Below are 22,274 nucleotides of genomic sequence, written 5' to 3' on the forward strand. Positions count from 1 at the left end.
CCAGATTGGAAAGTTTTGAAAGTGGTAGGAGCCTGTACTGTCTTTTCTTATAATAATTTAATTAAATTTCTTAGAGGATCCGCCCACCCGCCCTGTGTTTTCTTAGAGGGATCTCATTTACCAAAATCAGTCCATCTCAGCAAGTACTAGCCCCGCCTACCCGCCCTTTACTTTCTTAGAAGATGTCATTTGCCAAAATCAATCTTATCTTAGCAAGTGCTAGCCCCGCCCACCCGCCCCTAAGTTCTTAGAGGATATATCATTTGCCAAATCAATCTATCTTGGCAAGTACTATGAATTTTTTTGTTCATGTTATGTTATATAAGTACGAGTACACAACTGAAAATGTAATTTTGAACAAGGGGTTAATCTATCTTATTTTAAGTCTGGTTTGATTTGTTATCTTGTTCCAGGATGTTTGAAAAAATACAATTTCTTCTTACTACAGTACAATTTTGTTATGTTTCAAAACGAAATATTTATAAAATTCCTTATACTTACCTCTATACAATAAAGTATTATTGCAATCAGTCCCCAAATATGTCATTATTTTGGCTCAAATATAGTAAAAAAATTTTCTAATTTTTTTTAAATTATAAAATGGACCACCTAATGTGTAATTTTTTGGAAATTACTTGAAAGAAGCATTTAAAGAAATTAATTAATAACACGCCGGCCCCACAGTTTCCGATTTTAATAAATAAATAATTAAAGTTTCAATGGGGAAAGACACATTTTTATTAGAAATTAAGATCAGATCAAAAAAAGATCAGAAAAAGGGGTTTTTTCTTAGTTCAGAACTATTTTTTTTTTAAGAAATATTTTAATCGGGTAATAGAGTACAAAAAATCGGTTTCCCGTTTCCGTCAGTCCGTCCGTCTGTCTGTATCGATTTTTATTAGATACATATTCTCCAAAACAACTGGACCAATTGTGGTCAAATTTTATACATATTTTAGTAATATCGTGTAGATGGTAAAAATATTTACAACAATTATAATTATTGAGTTTTTACTTAGACATCCAGATTTCTGGAAAAAAATCAAAATTTTCTAACATTTTGCAATTTAATTTTGAAACTGCGAAACCGAAGACTATGAAATCTTGCAAACGTATTTTTATTGAAAAATTATTCGTTAAGGGCCTCTATAGAAAATAATGACGTGATCTTACAATTTTGCAGAAAAAATGTTGTTTAAATTGCATAATATAGCACTCCTAAATTAGTTTTAAATAAAATTTAATTGAAGTTAATACATGATTGGAATGAAACAAAAATTTTGGAAAAACTATTTGTTTGGGAGCTTATTTTTGTTGTCCTATAGTATACCCAGGAGTACATTTCAAATTTATGAAATATGGACTTAATCAGTTTTGGAAAAAACCTCTTCAATTTAACTCTGAAGTTGCAAAAATAATAATGTTGTCACCAAAAGCATGGTAAATTGTTTACTTACCAAAATTGGTCCGTTTATAGTCCTCATAAAAATTATTTTCATTTAAATGTTCTTCAAATTGATGATTGTTGATCCTTGACAGGTTTTTGGGAAAAAACCAAGTGTGTTAATTAATTAATTAGTCGTCTTCTCTGAGTTGACCAGACAACATAATTCAAATTTCATTTTCTTTTAACACAAATGTCGTCTTCCTTGTTATCCTTGTTATCTGAACGTGCTAATAGTCGAATTATTTCGAAGTCTGAACATAAGCAATTGAAGTTAAGCATGTACTGAGAAATTGAGAATACTTTTTTTCTCGTTGTTATCTACTTTAAATATAGTTCATATTGCCCCCGCACTTCGAAGTAACCACAAAACAAAATTCGCAAAAGCAAATTTTATTATTAAAAGTGGGATTTGTTGGACTGTCGTTCAACAGCGAGTGTCTAAATAAGTTTAAGCAAATGATTTATATGTTCATATATTTAAAGAAATTCACTTAATTTTTAAATACAATTTTGAACGTGTACAATTTTTTTAAACAGTCGATAATTATTTTTGTCTAACTAAAAACCTTGAGGTGGGTCAAATCTATCTGAAAATATGTCATTCTTATCGGAACTTTTCTTAGAACCAAGAATCTGTGCCTACTTTCGCCGACTTTGTTCAAATAAAGGTGTGAGAAACACATGTATATGCCAATAAATCGTTCGTCGAATCTATCCCAAAACAAATCATTAAAATATGTAAAGGAACATAGTTTATTCTAAAATATATCACCTAGTGTGTCATTTTTTTACTTTTCAAGCGTAAACTAATGTTTTTTCGAAGTTTTATGACCTCCAAAATATGACAGAATAGGAAATTGTCTCAGTCTCAAGAATCTGTGCTTATTTTCGTCATATGTTCGCATATTAGAAATTATTCCGAACTTCCATCTTATTTATGAAAGACTGAAAATTCACCAAATCCATCTGGAAGGAGATTATTCTCCTAGAATTTTGCTTGATTTTCAGCACATCTCTTCGAATAACAGAAAAATGTGTTTTTGCGCATTGGCTCACGACGAATAAAAAAATCATCAGAAAGGAGACCGGGTGGGTGGGCGGGGCTTATATTTTGCCTTTTTGTTTAATATACATAGTCATCTTTTCACAACAAAAAACTTAAAACATGGTTCAAATAAAAACGACGTCAAGTTGGCTTTGGAAATGTGAACGAATCATTCACTAAACTCTAAATCCACAATTTTTTATTTGAACGATCGCTACATTTTTGCAACAAAATATGGTTTTTGCAATTATGAGGCGGAGCCTAATTATTAAAAATCGATATTTCCTTATACAAATTTTCCATTTTAAACATATTTTAAGTTTCATGTTGTGAAAAGAATAAAGAAGTCCACGCATACTAAAACAACAAGGCAAAATGTAAGCCCGCCCACCCACCCTGTCTCAATTGTGATGATTTTTTTTTATTCGCCATGAACCAAGGAGGCGGAGCTTAACTGCAAAATACATTAATTATTTCTTTACAAGAAATTAAAAACAGCATCAATTTAGTTGGCTATATTTCCAAGAAAACACTATTTTTTTTTTATATCTACCCACCTAAAAAATTAATTCTGAATATGTGTGATTCGGGTTTGTAAATAGTCACAGTGTCTTCTATGCGGCTGCTGTAGTTATGATTAATTAATTAATTATTTAATTAAACGTCCAAGGAAACTACATCTCTGGTCCCCGTAGTAGAGCTTTAAGCCCATTATTTATTAATACTTTGCTACCGCATGTAATCCGTTGCGATCTCGTTTACGAAATCTCCTACACAGAAAATGCCTTCACTCGGCCGTAACTTCTTGTCGTGTAACAAGCCCTAAGACCGAATACAACCCTTCCGAGAAGTTTCCTCATTTTTATAGTGGACAGCATAATAGAAAGTGACATTTTATTGTGTCGGAGTTTGTTGAGTCGAATTGTTTCCCCAACTCCCCCATAAATCCAATAATCCGATATTGAATTTCCCAACTTCTCAAAACATGTACTAATTCAATTCCCGTTTTTAGATTGATTTCGAGGGTGCTATTAACTGTCCAGAAGTTGAGAGTTCCGTGTCGGCTTGTATAAATTCAGCTCGCGACTTGTCCCGACACTTGTCCAACGCAGGGATCCAGCAGGCACAGGAACTCAGCACTGCGACGAAGCAAGGACTGGAATTAGTCAGTAGTATTCGGCAACAGGCCCTAATGTCTGATATCGATAGACTTCACCACACCTCTAATGCCTTTCAAGATTCAATCGACCACATTTTGGAGGTGGTTTTCGTCGCGCGGCCGTAGAAAAAATTTTCACACGTGTGTAATTATAGGTCTGTAAATTGCTGCGGCACGTCGCGGTTTCCGAGACGCTGCAAGTGTCCGCGAAATTCACAGAAATCAATCTGCGGGTCTACGGGCCACAGGTGATCACGGCTGCTAAAACGCTGGCGGCCTACCCAGGTAGTAAAATTGCTCAAGAAAATTTAGAAGTTTTTGCGGATATGTACCAGTGGCTTGTGTCTGACGTTACGACAATCGTTAAGGATGTACTGGAGGCGAGCCAGGCGAAACCGGAGAAACAGGTCTATATGTCGCTGCCGAGACCAGGTGTAAGTTAATTGGGGTTTTTATGTAGCGGGATTACGAGTTGATTTGCAGAAGCATGGAACTACGTCGAAACCCCTTAAGGCTGTTAGACTGGATACGGAGGAGCAGGAGAAAATCGCCAAGTCGGGGCTGGAGATGAAACTGATAACTAGCGAAATGGACGCCGAGACGGATAAATGGCAAGAGAGCAACACCCAAGTTGAGGTAGGTCAGTGTAGGGTGGGTGGATCTGTGTTAAAAAATTGGTCGACAGAACTTATCTTGGCCCTGAGGGATAGCCCGATAAAGTCCACCTCTTTGAAACATTATAAAAAATTGTGATTTTTGTTTTCTGATAATCTCTAACCAGTGCTGTAAATAACACTCGTGCAACTTTTTTAACTTACATTTTTAATTCTTCTATTTTTCATATTTTTTGTTTCTTGAGTTTTTCAATTTTCGATTTTTAGGTTTTGCAATTTTAGATTTGGGTTCTCGAGTTTTCCGTTTCAATATTTCGTTTCGGTTTTTTTATTTTCTTTACTTTTTCAAATTTAATTTTTTCAATTTTTCGTTGCTTCAAATTTCAGATTTGCGATTTTTAAATTTTGAATTTTTTTTGTTTCTTCAATTTTTAGATTTGCAGTTGTACGATTTAAAATTTCTCGAGTTTTCAATGTTTAATTTTTAAAAATGTTTGATTCTTTCATTTTTCGTTTCTTCAAATTTTGATTTGCAATTTTTGGTTTGCGATTTTTATTTTCTTAATTTTTACAATTTCTAAACTGTCAATGTTCCGATTTTATAATTCTTTGTTTTTCCAAGTTCAATTTTTTCAGTTTTTCCTTTCTTCAATTTTTCTATTTGCGATTTTGAATTTTTGATCTTTCAATTTTTTGATTCTTTAATTTTAAAATTTTCGAAATGAAGTTTTTCATTTCGGTTTTTCATTGTTAGGTTTTTCTATTTTTTTTTTCAATTTTAGACTTTAATTTTTCGTTTTTTCAATTTTAGATTTTTCAGTTTTTCGAGTTTTGAATTTGACAATTCTTCAATGTTTCGATTTGCAAGTTTTTGTTTCGGTTTTATATTTTCTTTATTGTTTACATTTTTCGGGTTTTGAATGTTCTGAGTTTCTAGTTTGTCTTTTTTCAATGTGAAATTTTTCAATTTTTAGATTTTTCAGTTTTTCGACGTTAAGTTGTTCAATTTTAAAGTTTTAATTTTTCGCTTCTTCAATTTTTCCATTTAGAAGTTTTCGTTTCAATTTTCCAATGTTCAAATTTCTAAGTTTTCTTCTTTTAATGTGAAATTTTTCAGTTGTAGAATTTTTCAATTTTCCGATTTGCAAGTTTTTGTTTCGGTTTTTAAGGTGAAATTTTTCAGTTGTAGGATTTTTCAATTTTTCGATTTGCGATTTTCAATTTTTTAATTTTTCATTTCTTCAAATTTTCGATTAGCAATTTTTGGTTTGCGATTTTTATTTTCTTTATTTTTACAATTTTTAAACTGTTAATGTTCCGGTTTTATAACTCTTTGTTTTTACAATTTAAATTTTTTCAGTTTTTCGTTTCTTGAGTTTTTCTATTATTTTTCAATTTTTAATTTTTTTTGTTTCTTCAATTTTTCGATTCAAAATTCCTCGAATTTTCAATTTTTTATTTCTTCAAATTTTGATTTCCAACTTTTCGTTTCGGTTTTTTATTTTCTTATTTTTTAATTTTTCGGTTTTTCATTGTTAGGTTTTCTAATTTTTGTTTTTTAAATTTTCAGTTTTTGGATTTTCCAATTTATCGATTTGAAGTTTTTCGGTTTTCGTCTTTTCAATTTTGGATTTTTCAGTTTTCCATTTTTTCAATTTTCCGATTTGCAAGTTTTCGTTTCGGTTTTTAATATGAATTTTTTCAGTTGTAGGATTTTTCAATTTTTCGATGTTGCAATTTTTCGATTTAAAATTTCCAAAGTTTTCAATTTTTAGTTTTTCAAGTTTTCAGATTTTTAATTTTTCGATTTGCAATTTTTGGTTTAGGATTTTTATTTTCTTTATTTTTACAATTTTTTGATTTTTTAATGTTCCAATTTTATAATTTTTGTTTCTTCAATTTTAGTTTTTTTAATTTTTCATTCTTCAAATTTTCGATTAGCAATTTTTGGTTTGTGATTTTTATTTTCTTTATTTTTACAAATTTTAAACTGTCAGTGTTCCGGTTTTATAACTCTTTGTTTTTACAATTTAAATTTTTTCAGTTTTTCGTTTCTTGAATGTTTCTATTTTTTTTTTTTCAATTTTTCTTCTTTTTTTTTGTTTCTTCAATTTTTCGATTCAAAATTCCTCGAATTTTCAGTTTTTTATTTCTTCAAATTTTGATTTCGAACTTTTCGTTTCGGTTTTTTATTTTCTTATTTTTTAATTTTTCTTTTTTTCATTGTTAGGTTTTCTAATTTTTGTTTTTTAAATTTTCAGTTTTTGGATTTTCCAATTTATCGATTTGAAGTTTTTCGGTTTTCGTCTTTTCAATTTTGGATTTTTCAGTTTTCCGATTTGCAAGTTTTCGTTTCGGTTTTTAATGTAAAATTTTTCAGTTGTAGGATTTTTCAATTTTTCGATTTGCGATTTTCAATTTTTCATTTTTTTGTTTCCTCAATTTTTAGATTTTGCAATTTTTCAATTTAAAGTTTCTAGTTTTCAATTTTTAGTTTTTCAAGTTTTCAAATTTTTAATTTTTCGATTTGCAACTTTTGGTTTGGGATTTTTTTTATCTTTATTTTTACAATTTTTTGATTTTTGAATGTTCCAATTTTATAATTTTTGTTTCTTCAATTTTAGTTTTTTAATTTTTCATTTCTTCAAATTTTGATTTCCAACTTTTCGTTTCGGTTTTTTATTTTCTTATTTTTTAATTTTTCTTTTTTTCATTGTTAGGTTTTCTAATTTTTGTTTTTTAAATTTTCAGTTTTTGGATTTTCCAATTTATCGATTTGAAGTTTTTCGGTTTTCGTTTTTTCAATTTTAGGTTCTTCAGTTTGTCCATTTTTCTACTTGCAATTTTTGGTTTAGGATTTTTATTTTCTTTATTTTTACAATTTTTCGATTTTCTAATTTTTCATTTCTTCAAATTTTCGATTTGCAATTTTTCGTTTCGGTTTTTGTTCCCTTCATTTTTTCAATTTTTCAGTTTTTCTATTTTTTTTTTAATTTTTCAATTTTTGGATTTTCCAATTTTTCGTTTCTCAGTTTTTCAATTTTAGACTTTTAATTTTGCGTTTCTTCAATTTTTCCATTCACAAGTTTTTGTTTCGTTTTTATATTTTCTTTATTTTTTCAATGTTTCGGTGTTCCAATGTTCAAATTTCTAATTTTTCTTTTTTTAATGTCAAATTTTTTAGTTGTTGAATTTTTAAATTTTTCGATTTTCGTTGTTTCAATGTTAGATTTTTCGGTTTCCCGATTTTTCAATTTTTCATTTCTTCAATTTTCCGATTTGCAAGTTTTCGTTTCGGTTTTGTATTTTCTTTATTTTTACAATGTTTCGGTTTTTCATTGTTCTGATTTTTAAATTTTTCTTTTTTGTTGTGAAATTTTTCAAATGTTGGATTTTGCAATTTTTCTATTTAAAATTTCTCAAGTTCTCAATTTTTAGTTTTTTAAGTTTTCAAGTTTTCGATTGTTTAATTTTTCATCTTTCCAAATTTTCGATGTGCACTTTTTGCTTTAGGATTTTTAATTTCTTTATTTTTCCAATTTTATTATTTTTTGTTTTTTCAATTTTAGTTTTTTTAATTTTTCACTTCTTCAATTTTTTAATTTGCAATTTTTCGTTTCGGTTTCTTATTTTATTTATTATATAAATTTTTCGCTTTTTCACTGTTCTGATTTTCAATTTTTTTTCATTTTGAAATTTTTCACAATTTTAGATTTTTTATTTTTCGTTTTTTCGGCTTTTGATTTTTCAGTTTCTCGATTTTAAAATTTTTGTTTCTTCGGTTTTTGATTTGCAGTTTTTCTATTTTCATTTTAAATGTGTGTCTGATAATAATTATAATTTTAAAAACTTTTTACTGTTTTCATTTTACAATTTTAGAATGTTTTCATTTTTCTATTATACGATTTTAAAACTTTTTAAATTTTTAGATTTGTAATTTTTCAGTTTCTCGAAATTTAAATTTTCATTTTTTCGATCGTTCAGTCGTTCGGTATGATAGTTTTTCAATTTTTCCGATTTTTCAGTTTTCCGATATTTTAACTTTTCCAATCAAAAAAATTGAAAAATTGAAAAACTGTAGAAATGAGAAAACGAAAAATTATAAAATGAAAAGTTTGAAAAAACTGAAAATTGGAAATCAAGAAGTTGAAAAATTGAAGACACGGAAAAACCAAAAAACTGAACAAAATAAACGAAATATCGAAAAAATCGGAGAACTGGATAATTAAACAATCCAAAAATTCCATATTGAAAAATTTTCGAAATGAAAAATCGAAGAATTGAAAAACAAAGAATGAAAATTTGAAGAATTGAATAAACGAAAAATTATAAAATGAAAGGAACATTGAAAAAATTAAGGAAATGAAAAAAACACATAATTGTGATATAAAATACAGAAATTGAAAATTTAGAGAATTGGCAAAATGAAACATAAAAATCAACAACTAGAAAAAATGCAGAAGCGAATAATTGAAAAATTGGAAAATTAATACAGAAACAAAAAATCTGCAACATTGAAAATTGCAATGCCAAAAATTGTAGAAATGGAAAAATGAAAAATTATGAAATCGAAACACAGAAAAAAGGAAAAATTGAAGAATTAAAAAAATGAAAACACGAAAACTTATTATATCAAAAAATGGGTCGAAGGTAAAAAATCCGTAATTTTTAAAAAATTATAAAATGTGATTTTGAGGTCATCAATTTTTTGGGAGGGGTTAAACAAATAAATTTTTATTAACGATTTATCATGCTTACAATAACCTTAAAACGTTGCAAAATTTCAGAGCATTCGCTTTTGTAGTTTCAACGATAAATTGTATGATGTTGTTATACAATTTTCATTTTTTTTCCAAAAATCCGGATATGGCTAGGGTGAAAGGCCGACACATTTTATAAAAGAAATGCAAATTTGTTATTGTAAATTTTATAGACGACGTCATCAAATTGTTGGTTGGGATGATTAACCAATTTGTGGTTGGCGTTTTACCGACTCCATAATAGTCCTAATATACATATAACATTTGACAACAATCGGTCCAGTAGTTTCGAAGATTATCTGTCTAATAAAATTCGGACACAGACGGCAAACAGATGGACAGACGGAAACGAGGACATATTTCTTCGTAGTCTAGGAAAGGTCGAGAAAAAGTAAAAGTTGGAAGTAGGCCCATGGACTCAATTACAATACTTCCTTAGCTTACATTCGGAAGTAGAACGAAAAACAAGTTATTATCATTATTATTAAGCCTTATATTGATTGTTTTCAGGAAAACAACGACATCGTGAAAAGGGCTAAGAACATGTCAGCTATGGCTTTTTCTATGTATCAGTTCACTAAAGGAGAAGGTGTCTTAAAAACAACCCAGGACCTGTTCACCCAAGCCGAATATTTCGCGGAAGAGGCCAACAGACTGTATAAGGTTATTAGGCAATTTAGTTATCAGGTACTGCCCGTTTTTGCGTAGTCTGCAGACTAGTTCCTGGATTATGGTTGCAGGTTCCCGGTGGTGCTAACAAAAAAGAACTCCTCGAAAACTTAGACAAAGTGCCAACGTTTGTGCAGAGGCTGCAGTTCACTGTTAAAGATCACACTGTTGGTAAAGCGGCCACTTTTACAAAAGTTGACAACGTCATCCAAGAAACCAAGAACCTCATGAACGTTATTTCGAAAGTGGTCACCACATGTTTCGAGTGCGCTACCAAGGTAAGTGTCGCCGTAGTTGTAGGAAATTTTCTTTATTTACACTTTGGTTAATTTGATTTTTGTTGATTTAGTTCGGTATAATAATGCCTCAGAGACTAAGGGTCCCGTGCGCATCGTTGGATGGTAGACCGTTACCGGTACAGTTAATTCCACAAGGTTTCCCTAAGTTCAACCAATTTGCATACGCAACGTTACCAAGATAGTAGAAATCATAATAATGGTGACCCGTTTTGTTTTTTATTGATTTTATTTACTAATTTTTGTTCTATTAACACACTAACAGTTTTTGTTTTTGTTTAACACTGTTTCTTTTTGCAGTATTATATAGCCTCAGGTGATACGGATTTTCCGCCAAATTTTGATCAGGCACGACTCGTAGAATGTAAAGTACCCACGTAGCTCGGCTAGGTGTTCCAATAAATTTCCGTGTTTAGATATTTTTGTTTAATTAATAAGTGTCTTTACCCCACCAGATTTTCATAAAGCTGACTTAAAATTGGATACTGAGACGTCCGTTGGTTGGTTAACGTTTATAAAAAAATAAACGACGCTTAGTTCATTAAATGAAGAGGGAAAAGTCAATCTTAACTGAGATTGCTTTCACAAATAGAATTAAAAAAAAATCTTCAAAATCGTTTTTTTTCCATACTTATTAATGCATGAAAACTTTTCTTCTCCAAACAGGAGTTCTCTTAACTTTGTTGACATGTTAAGGGAGAAAGAGTAAAAATACGACCTAACCAGTAGTTTCCAATAAATGTAACACCAGTATTTCCATTAATGTTTATCAAATTTGGGTTAAGTAATTTTAATTAAATTTCATCAAGCTGTTTAATTAACTAATTCTAAATCAAGCTAATTTGCAATTAAATGGTAATACATTTTTAATTAAACTCTGTTTGTACACTCAGGGCACAGAAAAGTTACATAAATACATTAAATTGCGGCTCCATGATGATGTAATTAATTTAACTGATGATAATTATCATCAGTTAAATTAATACGGAAATTGAAAGAACTTTGAAATGGATCAATGGATCATAAATGAAGTATTCTAAATCATGAGCGAGAACTTTTAAATATCATTAAAATATAAAACAATTAGTGAAGCCTGAATAAGTCATTTTCTGCAACGTGTTTTTTTTTATATCAAGATTTCCTTGATTGAACAATAAACCAAAAATAATACGTGTTAACGGCATCGTCAAATTTTACATACTTCAGATTAGAAACTCATTAATAAACTCAGCTTTTTGTTTTTTGTTCACAATTATAAGACTCACAATTATATATGTAGAATAATAGAATAACAGAATAATCTTCATATTTATTAAAAATTATTGTTAAAAATTCCTCAAAATATCATCGTTTGAAGTAGGTTGCTTTGAGAATTGGTGCAACTTAACGTTCAAAAGATCTGAAAAATGTCAGCACTTTGTTAAATCTGAGTACAACACTGAAAATTAAAAATGTCAAACCCAGTGTATCAAATTTGTTAATATACGTATTTTACAGCAAAAGATTAGTTGTAACATCCTGAATATACCGTGTGTTTGAAAAAGAAAAAGACCAAGACGACAGATTAAATCGTTTTCACATTACGAGTCCATCATGATATTAATTTAACTGATGATAATTTTCAAGGTCTTTTCCCTCAAAATGGATTCTCTTAAAATTGCTTTAAATGCCATAGATGAACCGAAGTAAAAATATCCAGAGCTTTTAGATATGATTGCTATAAAAAAATTAGTGAAGCTTAAATAAGTAATTGTCTCGCACAATTTTTTTATATGAAATTTTTTACCCTTTCTCGAATACGTTTAAACTTACCAAACAAATTTTTTTTTTTTGTTAATTTAGACCCCCAGAAGGTATTTTCGGCTTTATTTTCCCCAAATTTCTGGATTTTTTCCAGAATCGCCAAAATAAAATATGGCAATCCTTAGAATATTGTAAAAAATTGAATTTAAAACAGAATACTTCGAAAACTTTGGTCCGAGACCATCATCTTAGTATTTACTAAGATAAGACTGACTTTTTAGATGATATAACTTATAAGAAAACAGAGGGCGAGTGGGCGGGGCTAGTACTTGCTAAGAGAAAACTGACTTTGGCAGATGACATACCTTCGATGTAAAGAGCGGGTGGGTGGGCGGGGCTCGTACTTACTAAGATAAGACTGATTTTGGCAAATGATACACCTTTCTATTTTTTTAGAATGTATCATGCCAAAATGAATCTTATCTTAGCAAGTACTAGCCCCGCCCACCCGCCCCCTATTTTCTCAGAGGTGTCATTTGTCAAAATCAGTCTTATCTTAGTAGGTACTAGTAAGATGCTCTTGTGATGTCGTGATATCGTGAAAATTTTACACACTTCATATTAGAAATTCATTAATAAATTGAAATACTTTTCGACTACTCTTTGAAGTAACACTGTGGCGTCTAATACGATTCATTTAGTGTAGTAAAGAACTGCCCTTTTAGTGAAATTTTTAGAACCAGTACGGCAAGATCTGCATACATCACAGAATTTTTTGTGGGCTTTCAACTTCGAAAACTAGTACAATTTTTCCAGAATCGCCCCATAACATATTTAAATTTTTGGGATTTAAAAAAATGAACAGAATATTTCTAGGATCTTATTCCAGGGCGATTTTTGTGGATTTTTCGACAATTTTTTCAAAACCTTAATTTTTAAAAATCCTCCTTTTGTGAAAGGGTGTTTGCCTACGTTATTAAATAATTTTTCTTATTTCTCAGTTCTTCAAAAACCTTCTTCCAGAATTGCCTAATAAAATATGGCAATTTCTAGGAGTTAAAACCAAAATTGAATTTCAGTCTCGCACGTCGAGATTCATAACGGGTGCTCAATTAAAAAAGTCATCAAGTTGGCTTTGAATTCTTGTAAACATTGTGAAGTATGTCTACAATTAACCTCAAATTTAATCGATGACCGCTAACAACGTGAAAATGTCACTTATACAGAGCAGTATGAATTAATAAAACACATGCGTTTTCTCTACGTTTTCTTCTAACAAAAAAGCAACGCCGCCTTGATGACTTTTTAATCGAACACCCGATATCTCAGAATTGTTTGTGGATTATTAGATAACTTTGTCAAATGTTTAATTTTTCAATAACCCTCACTTATGAAAATTTCGAGGATTTTTGGATTATCTTCCAAAAAATCCAAAGAAATTTGGTTTGGCTTTCTTTTTCTTTGTGTATTTCGACCTCATTTCTTCCAGAAATTCCTACAGTTTTTCCAGAATCGTCCCATGACATATTTAAAATTTTTCCACAACTTAAAGGCTCATTTTTTAAATATTCTCTATTTATGAAATTTTCGACCTTTCTTCATGGGCTGTGTTACAATAAATTTGTCATTTAAATTCTTCTTTACATTAATAAAAGCCATCAAGTTGGCTGTGATTTCTTGTAAACATTGTGAAGTATGTCTACAATTAATCTCAAATTTAATCGATGACCGCTGATAACGCGGAAATGTCCCTTATATAGAGCAGTATGAATTAATAAAACACATGCGTTTTCCGTACGTTTTCTTCTATCAAAAAAGCAACGCCGACTTGATGACTTTTTAATCGAACACCCGATATCTCAGAATTGTTTGTGGATTTTTAGATAACTTTTTCAAAAGCTTAATTTTTCAATAACCCTCACTTATGAAATTTTCGACCTTTTTTGAATTATCTTCGAAAAATATCCAAAGAAATTTGGTTTGGCTTTCTTTTTTTTTGTGTATTTCGACCTCATTTCTTCCAAAAATTTATAGTTTTTCCAGAATCGCCCCATGACATATTTAAAAAATTTTCACCACTTTTTCAAAAGCTCATTTTTTAAATATTCTCTATTTATGAAAATTTCGACCTTTTTTCCTGTGTTGTGTTACAGTAAATTTGTCATTTAAATTCTTCTTTACATTAATAAAAGCCATCAAGTTGGCTTTGATTTCTTGTGAACATTGTGAAGTATGTCTCCAATTAACCTCAAATTTAATCGAAGACCGTTGACAACGCGGAAATGTCCCTTATATAGAGCAGTATGAATTAATAAAACACATGCGTTCTCTGTACGTTTACTTCTATTAAAAAAGCAACGCAAACTTGATGACATTTTAATCGAATACCCGATATCTCAGAATTGTTTGTGGATTTCTAGATAACTTTTTCAAAAGCTTAATTTTTCAATAACCCTCACTTATGAAATTTTCGACCTTTTTTGGATTATCTTCGAAAAATATCCAAAGAAATTTGGTTTGGCTTTCTTTTTTTTTGTGTATTTCGACCTCATTTCTTCCAAAAATTCCTACAGTTTTTCCAGAATCGCCCCATGACATATTATTCTCTATTTATGAAAATTTCGACCTGTCTTCCTGGGCTGTGTTACAATAAATTTGTCATTTAAATTCTTCTTTACGTTAACAAAAGCCATCAAGTTGGCTTTGATTTCTTGTAAACATTGTGAAGTATGTCTACAATTAACCACAAATTTAATCGATGACCGCTGACAACTTGAAAATGTCATTTATACTGAGCAGCATGAATTAATAAAACACATGCGTTTCCTCTACGTTTTCTTCTATTAAAAAAGCAACGCTGACTTGATGACATTTTAATCGAGCACCCGATATCTCAGAATTGCTTGTGGATTTTTAAATAACTTTTTCAAAAGCTTAATTTTTCAATAACCCACACTTATGAAATTTTCGACATTTTTTGGATTATCTTCGAAAAATATCCAAAGAAATTTGGTTTCGCTTTCTTTTTTTTTGTGTATTTCGACCTCATTTCTTCCAAAAATTCCTACAGTTTTTCCAGAATCAGCCCATGACATATTTAAAATTTTTCACAACTTTTTCAAAAGCTCATTTTTTAAATATTCTCTATTTATGAAAATTTCGACCTTTCTTCCTGGGCTGTGTTACAATAAATTTGTCATTTAAATTCGTCTTTATATTAATAAATGCCATCAAGTTGGCTGTGATTTCTTGTAAACATTGTGAAGTATGTCTACAATTAACCATAAATTTAATCGATGACCGCTGACAACGTGAAAGTGTCACTTATACAGAGCAGTATGAATTAATAAAACACATGCGTTTTTTCTACGTTTTCTTCTAACAAAAAAGCAACGCCGACTTGATGACTTTTTAATTAACACCCAATATCTCAGACTTGTTTGTGGATTTTAGGTAAATTTTTCAAAAGATTAATTTTTCAATAACACTCACTTATGAAATTTTCGACCTTTTTTGGATTGTCTTCGAAAAATATCCAAAGAAATTTGGTTTGGCTTTCTTTTTTTTGTGTATTTCGACCTCATTTCTTCCAGAAATTCCTACAGATTTCCAGAATCGCCCCATGACATATTTAAAATTTTTCACAACTTTTTTAAAAGCTCATTTTTTAAATATTCTCTGTTTATGAAAATTTCGACGTTTCTTACTGGGCTGTGATACAATAAAATTGTCATTTAAATTCTTCTTTACATTAATAAAAGCCGTCAAGTTGGCTTTGATTTCTTGTGAACATTGTGAAGTATGTCTTCAATTAACCACAAATTTAATCGATGACCGCTGACAACGTGAAAATGTCACTTATCCAGAGCAGTATGAATTAATAAAACACATGCGTTTTCTGTACGTTTACTTCTATTAAAAAATCAACGTTGACTTGATGACTTTTTAATTGAACATCCGATATCTCAGAATTGTTTGTGGACTTTTAGACAAGTTTTTCATAAGCTTAATTTTTCAATAACCCTCACTTACAAAATTTTCGACCTTTTTTGGATTATCTTCGAAAAATATCCAAAGAAATTTGGTTTGGCTTTCTTTTTTTTGTGTATTTCGACCTCATTTATTCCAAAAATTCCTACAGTTTTTCCAGAATCGCCCCATGACATATTTAAAATTTTTCACAACTTTTTCAAAAGCTCATTTTTTAAATATTCTCTATTTATGAAAATTTTGACCTTTCTTCCTGGGCTGTGTTACAATAAATTTGACATTTAAATTCTTATTTACATCAATAAAAGCCATCAAGTTGGTTGTGATTTCTTGTAAACATTGTGAAGTATGTCTACAATTAACCTCAAGTTTAATCGATGACCGCTGACAACGCGAAAATGTCCCTTATACAGAGCAGTATGAATTAAGAAAACACATGCGTTTTCTGTACGTTTTCTTCTATCAAAAAAGCAACGCTGACTTGATGACATTTTAATCGAACATCCGATATCCCAGAATTGTTTGTGGATTTTGAGATAACTTTTTCAAAAGCTTAATTTTTCAATAACCCCCACTTATGAAATTTTCGACCTTTTTTGGATTATCTTCGAAAAATATCCAAAGAAATTTGGTTTGGCTTTCTTTTTTTTGTGTATTTCGACCTCATTTCTTCCAAAAATTCGTACAATTTTTCCAGAATCGCCCCATTATATGTTTAAAAATTTTCAACAATTTTTTAAAAGTTAATTAAATTTTACTACAACTTTTTAACAAAATATGACATCATCATACATCAAGGAATGCAGAAAAAACTGTACAAGAATTTCTAAAAATTATGCGTGCCATTATTTTTGTACGGACTTTGGCTTTTTTTTCAAACCCACGGTATCTAACTGTAGGCTTTATACTAATATTAGATGTTCCTTAAAATTGAGTTTTATGAGACACTGCCTTTAGTTTAACTGCGATATCTTTAAATAATACACAGTCTGCGTCAATAAGGGTGCTTTTTGGCATTTTCTGAATTATTTTTGAGTGGAACACCCTGTATATTTTTACATGTTTATTCTAATAATTAATCTCTTCGTAAGCTTTACAAGCTTTTTTTGAAATCCCTATAGATTCACAAAATTTTTCATTTTCCTTGAAATTTTTTAACATATTGACCATATAAGGAAAGTATGTCCTTTATTACGATTTCAATAAAAATAATTTTAGTATACAGAGTGCTTATAAAAAAATTCTGAAATATTATTAACATCGAGTAGTCATAATTTTTCAAATAAACATCGTAACAAAACAGGTGTTCTTTTTGAAAATGGTGAGATACGACTTTGAAAATAAAAGAAAGTAGTTTTTATAGACAATTTTTGTTTCTACTTTATTATTTTTGTTTATTTCTCTTCCTTTATTGGATATTATAGTTGTTATAACACATACCATATAATCGAAGAAAAAACCTCACCTAGTGAGCCATGGAATTATTTTCGATCATATGGAATTTTAAAAATGTTCCTGTTGCTATTTTTTGTGGACGTTTATATTGTAAAAAAAAAACAATAATAAAACATTCGGAACCTCAGAACTAAAATATGACAGCAAAGTCTAAAAAAAGGCCAACTAAGACATGTAGAAATATAACGGGATGTTCCATAAAAAAATATAAAGTTGTGTCTTGCAACCTAACGGGTTGTAAAGTACTGAAGAGAGCTCATTTATTGACTCTACGTGCATAAAAATATGATATTTTTATCCCTTAATTAACTTCTCGTAATTATTTTAAATTCATAGCCCCTAATTGGGTTATTCTCTATCATCATTCTGCCCTTGTTAGTACTTGCAATCAGAAACCCATTCATACTAATCCCTAGTTACATTGTTGATTAAACTGTCTGTTTAGCTTCATACATGTATTCCGTGTAAATTGCCAAAATTTGAGCAAATCAATTTCGTGCTTATTTGTGTATGTGTGTAACTTTGGTGTTTGTAAGCTATAATGCTACAAAAATGAGCGACTATTCCATGTTCAACCTAACCTAGTATTTCCAAACCCAACTATGGTAGCTTAAACAGCTTGTGAAAGTGGTGTAGATGATGTTAAATGTTCATTATTTGCTAATTTTTGAATAAATTTTTTTATTTTTTTCTAGTACAAACTGGAATTCAGGGGTTCAGGTAGCGGCGCCGGCCGAGGCGCAGGCGGAGAAGGCGGTTCTTCCAGCGGCAGCGGAACCGGCGGAGACAACAAGGGTGGAGGTGCTACAGGCCAAGACCAAAGTTTATGACAGATGGGGATGTCCCGGCGCAATAAGGGAGACTCGAGACGTACTCGAGTCTCCTTTTTATTGTTCTAGGACATCTGCCGTCGTTGTTATATTGTTACAAAGCAGAGGCTCCGCTACTATGTTCATATGTCAGGTTTTCGAAGTTATGCTCATTGTAAATCCATTACCAAAGAAGTTCGTTGTAGACATTATGTTTTATATATTTTTAATTTTTAGACACTTTTACAGCCCGTTTCGTTTTTATATATTGTAAAATAGCAGTTACGCTGCATAGAGTTGTTATTTGTTATTGGTGCATTCGCCGGAATGCGCAAAAAGATAATACAAAGAAATGATAGATAAGGAGAGATTTGACTGAGAGGGTGAAACGACCGACGTATTTTTGTGATGGGAGGTCGGTTGTTTGGGTGGAGATTCGGACGGGGAATAAACAGGGATGGACTAATTGAAACAATCATAAGACATTGATGACTAATTAAGCCCTACACCAATCATTTCTTGTAACTCCAATATACTCATGTAATTGATAGTATTTTTATTGGGTTTTTTACGTAGGTTTAAAATATGAATGTGATCTCTTTCGATTTTCTGTTTTGTATTCATTCTGGGTTGGTTCTTCGACGTCTTCAATCTAATATGTGTTTTAATCTAAAAATAGAACGAGATGTTTTACTGTGTTTTGATTCTAATTGTCTGCTGATGTGTGACTGTTATTCAGACTATTTATGGAATATTTAAAATACTAGGATATACTTAAATTGTTGTGCCTGTAACATATTTATAAAGAACTCTTCTCGTTACAGTTTAGTTGACGTAATTGTGTATTGGGACTGTATTTTATAAGAGAAAGTCACTTTATTTCTTATTTTCTTAACGATTATTCCTTGAAACCAAAGTTATTTTTATTAGGTTATGAGCTAGTTTGTATAGAAGAGAGACCTATAATATTTTCATGACCAGTAGGGGTTAGATTTTGTACCTTTTAAATCGTATACTTGACTGTTAACGATCTGGATATTATCGACATAGGTGTGCTACAGGGGGATTATTGTTGGTGTTTTGAAAAGTGTTTATGCCGGGTTGAGTAATATCTCTTAAATAAAGCATATAATGTAAACACTGATGTCATCGTTCTATTTGGTCCTTATCCCACCCGGAATCCATATTTTAAAATTTTTCCTCCGTTTTTCATGGTAATTGGTGTCATTCGTCTACGAACTTGAGCAGTGATATTACGAAAAATTAAAAAAATGTCTTCCAAACTATCATCGTGGATTCGACCCTACTCAGAGTTGGTTCTAAATGGAGATGATGATTTTTGCAAACCTTGCAGTAAAGTAGTAAGTTTTTAAAATATAATAGCTATCTCCTACTTATTTGTTTTCATTTTTTTTTATAGATTTCGGGCACAAAGAAACATCTTATAGACTAACACTGTAGAACGCCTCTTCACAAAAGAAATTGTAAAAAAAGAAACTCAACCAGTATAACTCAAACATCAATACGAGAAACTTTATCTGCTATAATACAGCCAAAAATGAAAAGGAAACATTCAAGTTCGATTTATGCCAGGCCATGCTTGCCTTGAATAAATTGAACTTAAGTAATCCTACATTTAATTCATTTTTGGAAAAATACTGCAAAAAGGACGATTCCAGACGAAAACATCTCAGAAAAACAACTTCAGTTAAATGTTATACCGAAACTCTTGCCAAGTTGCCGTTGATAGTTGAGATCGGGTGGGTGGGTGGTCGGGGTTTATATTTTGCCTCAATATACATATTATTCTTTGGACAACCCGATACCCAAAAACATGCTTTTAATTTCTCGTAAAGAAATAATGTTTTTGCAGTTAAGTTCCGCCTTCTTGGCTCACAACGAATAAAAAAAATCATCACAATTGAGACGGGGTGGGTGGGTGGGGCTTACATTTTTAAATAACAAAATTGTCCTTAATGATTTAGCTTCTCAGGAACAAATAATTTTTTAAATTCCACCTGAACGTGCTGGCTGCGCTCGCATTATTTTTTTTTTTCTTTATTCTCACGGAAGTGTGCAGTAAAGAGTCTCAGCGAAGCTGTTTTCATTCTATTGTAAGAATAAACCTCTAGATTTAAAGACAAAACACATCCTGAGAATGCACTATAATATTTAGGTTTGTTTTATTATTAAAAATCCTGCAGGCGTCCCTATGAAGCCTAAAAAAATTCTGAAAAATTATTAATCTCAAAAAATCAAAATAAGTTGGTGTAGTTTCATCTGTTTTTCATTACTAGTTGTTGCTTTTCATCGGTTCGTTGGAACCAAATTTGACGAAACTTTTAATATTTCCTAAAATACTTTAGAAAGTATTCGGACCCAGTTTAGCCAACCCATTGATGTTGCGTTAAGCGAAAACATAATTTTATCTAAAAAAACCCAATTAGACAGAACTTTGCCCTGAAGTACAGGCGAACAAATGCAGATTCTTCGAAAAACTATAAAAATTAATAGGGTAAGAACTTGTTATCGAAATAAGTCTAAACATACTAAGGAAAAAAGGCAAAATGTTGCCCCGCCCACCCGCCCCATCTCATTTCTGATGATTGTTTTGTTATTCGTCGTGAGTCAAGAAGGCGGAGTTTAACTACAAAATCCTTATTTCTCCACGAGAAATTAAAAATATGCTTTTGAGTATCGTGTTGTTCAAATAATACTATGTATATTAAGAAAAAAATAAAGCCAAAGATGAAGCCCCACCTATACTTGCTTCGATCTAAATAGTCATGAAGTTTTCATTCGTTGACAGACCTAGCCTAATTGCAAAATCCATATTTCCTTAAAAAAAATTACCATTTTAAACGGATTTAAAGTTTCTAAATAAAAAAAGTAACAATTGAGATCGGGTGGGTGGGCGGGGTTTATATTTTGCCTTATTTTTTTAATATACATATTATTCTTTGAACCGCACGATACCCAAAAACATGCTTTTAATTTCTCGTAGAGAAATAAGGATTTTGCAGTTAAGCTCTGCCTTCTTGGCTCACGACGAATAAAAAAAATCATCACAATTGAGATGGCGCTGGTGGGCGGGGCTTACACTTTTGTCGTAATTAACTTAAATCCTCCACTTTTCTTCTACAACCCCTTTAAATACGGCAAAAGCTGAACATCAAAGTTACCATCAACGGCAACTGGAGTATTATAATAATTCCCAAGATCTACCTTTGTAAATTACTCTAAAAAAAACAGCTTCTAAAAGGGGAGCGTAGCGAGCACGTTAAGGATATTTCAGTACCTGATTACAAATAATGTTTAAACTCACTCATTTTTAAATAACAAAATTGTTCTTAATGATTTAGCTTCTCAGGAACACCATTAAATATTTTTTTAAATTCCACCTGAACGTGCTCGCTGCGCTCGCATTAATTTTTTTTTGCTTTATTCTCACAGAAGTGTGTAGTAAAGAATCAAAGCTGTGTAGGTTCTATCGCAAGAATAAACCTCTAGACTTAAAGACAAAACACATCCTGAGAATACAATATAAAATTTAGGTTTGTTTTATTATAAAAATCCTGTAGGCGTCCCTATGAAACTAAATCATGCTGAAAAAATCAAAATAAGTTGGTGTAGTTTCGTCTGTTTTAATTATTAGTTTTTGCTTTTCATCGGTTCATTGGAATCAAATTTGACGAAAGTATTCGGACACAGTTTAGGCTATCTATTGACCAAAAATTATAAAAATTAATAGGGTGAAAACTTGTTGTTGAAATAAATCTACACAGTAGGAAAAAAAGGCAAAATGTACCCCCGCCCACCCGCACTGTCTCAATTGTGTTGATTTTTTTTATTCGTCATGATCCAAGGAGGCGGAGCTTAACTGCAAAATACTCATTTCTTTATAAGAAATTAAAAACATGTTTTTGAGTATCCTGTTATTCAAAGAATACTATGGATATTTAGAAAAAAAGGTAAAATATAAACCCCGCCCACCCACCCTATCTCAATTGTGATGATTTTTTTTATTCGACGTGAACCGAGACGGCGGAGCTTAACTACAAAATACTTTTTTCTTTACAAGAAATTAAAAACATGTTTGGAGTATCCTGTTCTTCAAAGAATACTAGGTATATTAAGAAAAAAAGGCAAAATATAAAAAACGACGAAAAATAAAATCTTCACAATTGAGATGGGGTGGGTGGGCGGGGCTTACATTTTTGTGGTATATAACTTAAAATCCTCGATTTTTCTTTTACAACCCCTTTAAATACGGCATAAGTTTAACAT

At 30.7% G+C, this 22,274-nt stretch overlaps 1 protein-coding gene across 7 annotated transcripts in view; it reads left to right on the plus strand.

Moving 5' to 3' along the window:
* LOC135127780 (alpha-catulin) overlaps nucleotides 1–19,131 on the plus strand; it is a 264,914-nt gene extending 245,783 nt beyond the window's left edge. For 4 of the 7 annotated variants that reach the window (XM_064054388.1, XM_064054389.1, XM_064054390.1 and 1 more), the window contains 7 exons: nucleotides 3,505–3,753; nucleotides 3,807–4,085; nucleotides 4,135–4,287; nucleotides 9,536–9,712; nucleotides 9,766–9,972; nucleotides 10,044–10,109; nucleotides 17,874–19,131. In XM_064054388.1, coding sequence (XP_063910458.1) covers nucleotides 3,505–3,753; nucleotides 3,807–4,085; nucleotides 4,135–4,287; nucleotides 9,536–9,712; nucleotides 9,766–9,972; nucleotides 10,044–10,109; nucleotides 17,874–18,008 — 1,266 coding nt within the window. In that variant the 3' untranslated portion in view covers nucleotides 18,009–19,131. Of the gene's footprint in view, nucleotides 1–3,504; nucleotides 3,754–3,806; nucleotides 4,086–4,134; nucleotides 4,288–9,535; nucleotides 9,713–9,765; nucleotides 9,973–10,043; nucleotides 10,193–10,290; nucleotides 10,355–17,873 lie in introns of all 7 variants that reach the window. The other 3 variants (XR_010280278.1, XM_064054394.1, XM_064054393.1) reach the window with 3 other exon arrangements.
* The last annotated feature ends 3,143 nt before the right edge of the window (nucleotides 19,132–22,274 follow it).

This window comes from Zophobas morio, unplaced genomic scaffold (genome assembly GCF_036711695.1).
Source record: "Zophobas morio isolate AGI-343-1 ecotype UQ-CSIRO unplaced genomic scaffold, CSIRO_AGI_Zmor_V1 ptg000012l, whole genome shotgun sequence".
NCBI classification, from domain to species: domain Eukaryota; kingdom Metazoa; phylum Arthropoda; class Insecta; order Coleoptera; family Tenebrionidae; genus Zophobas; species Zophobas morio.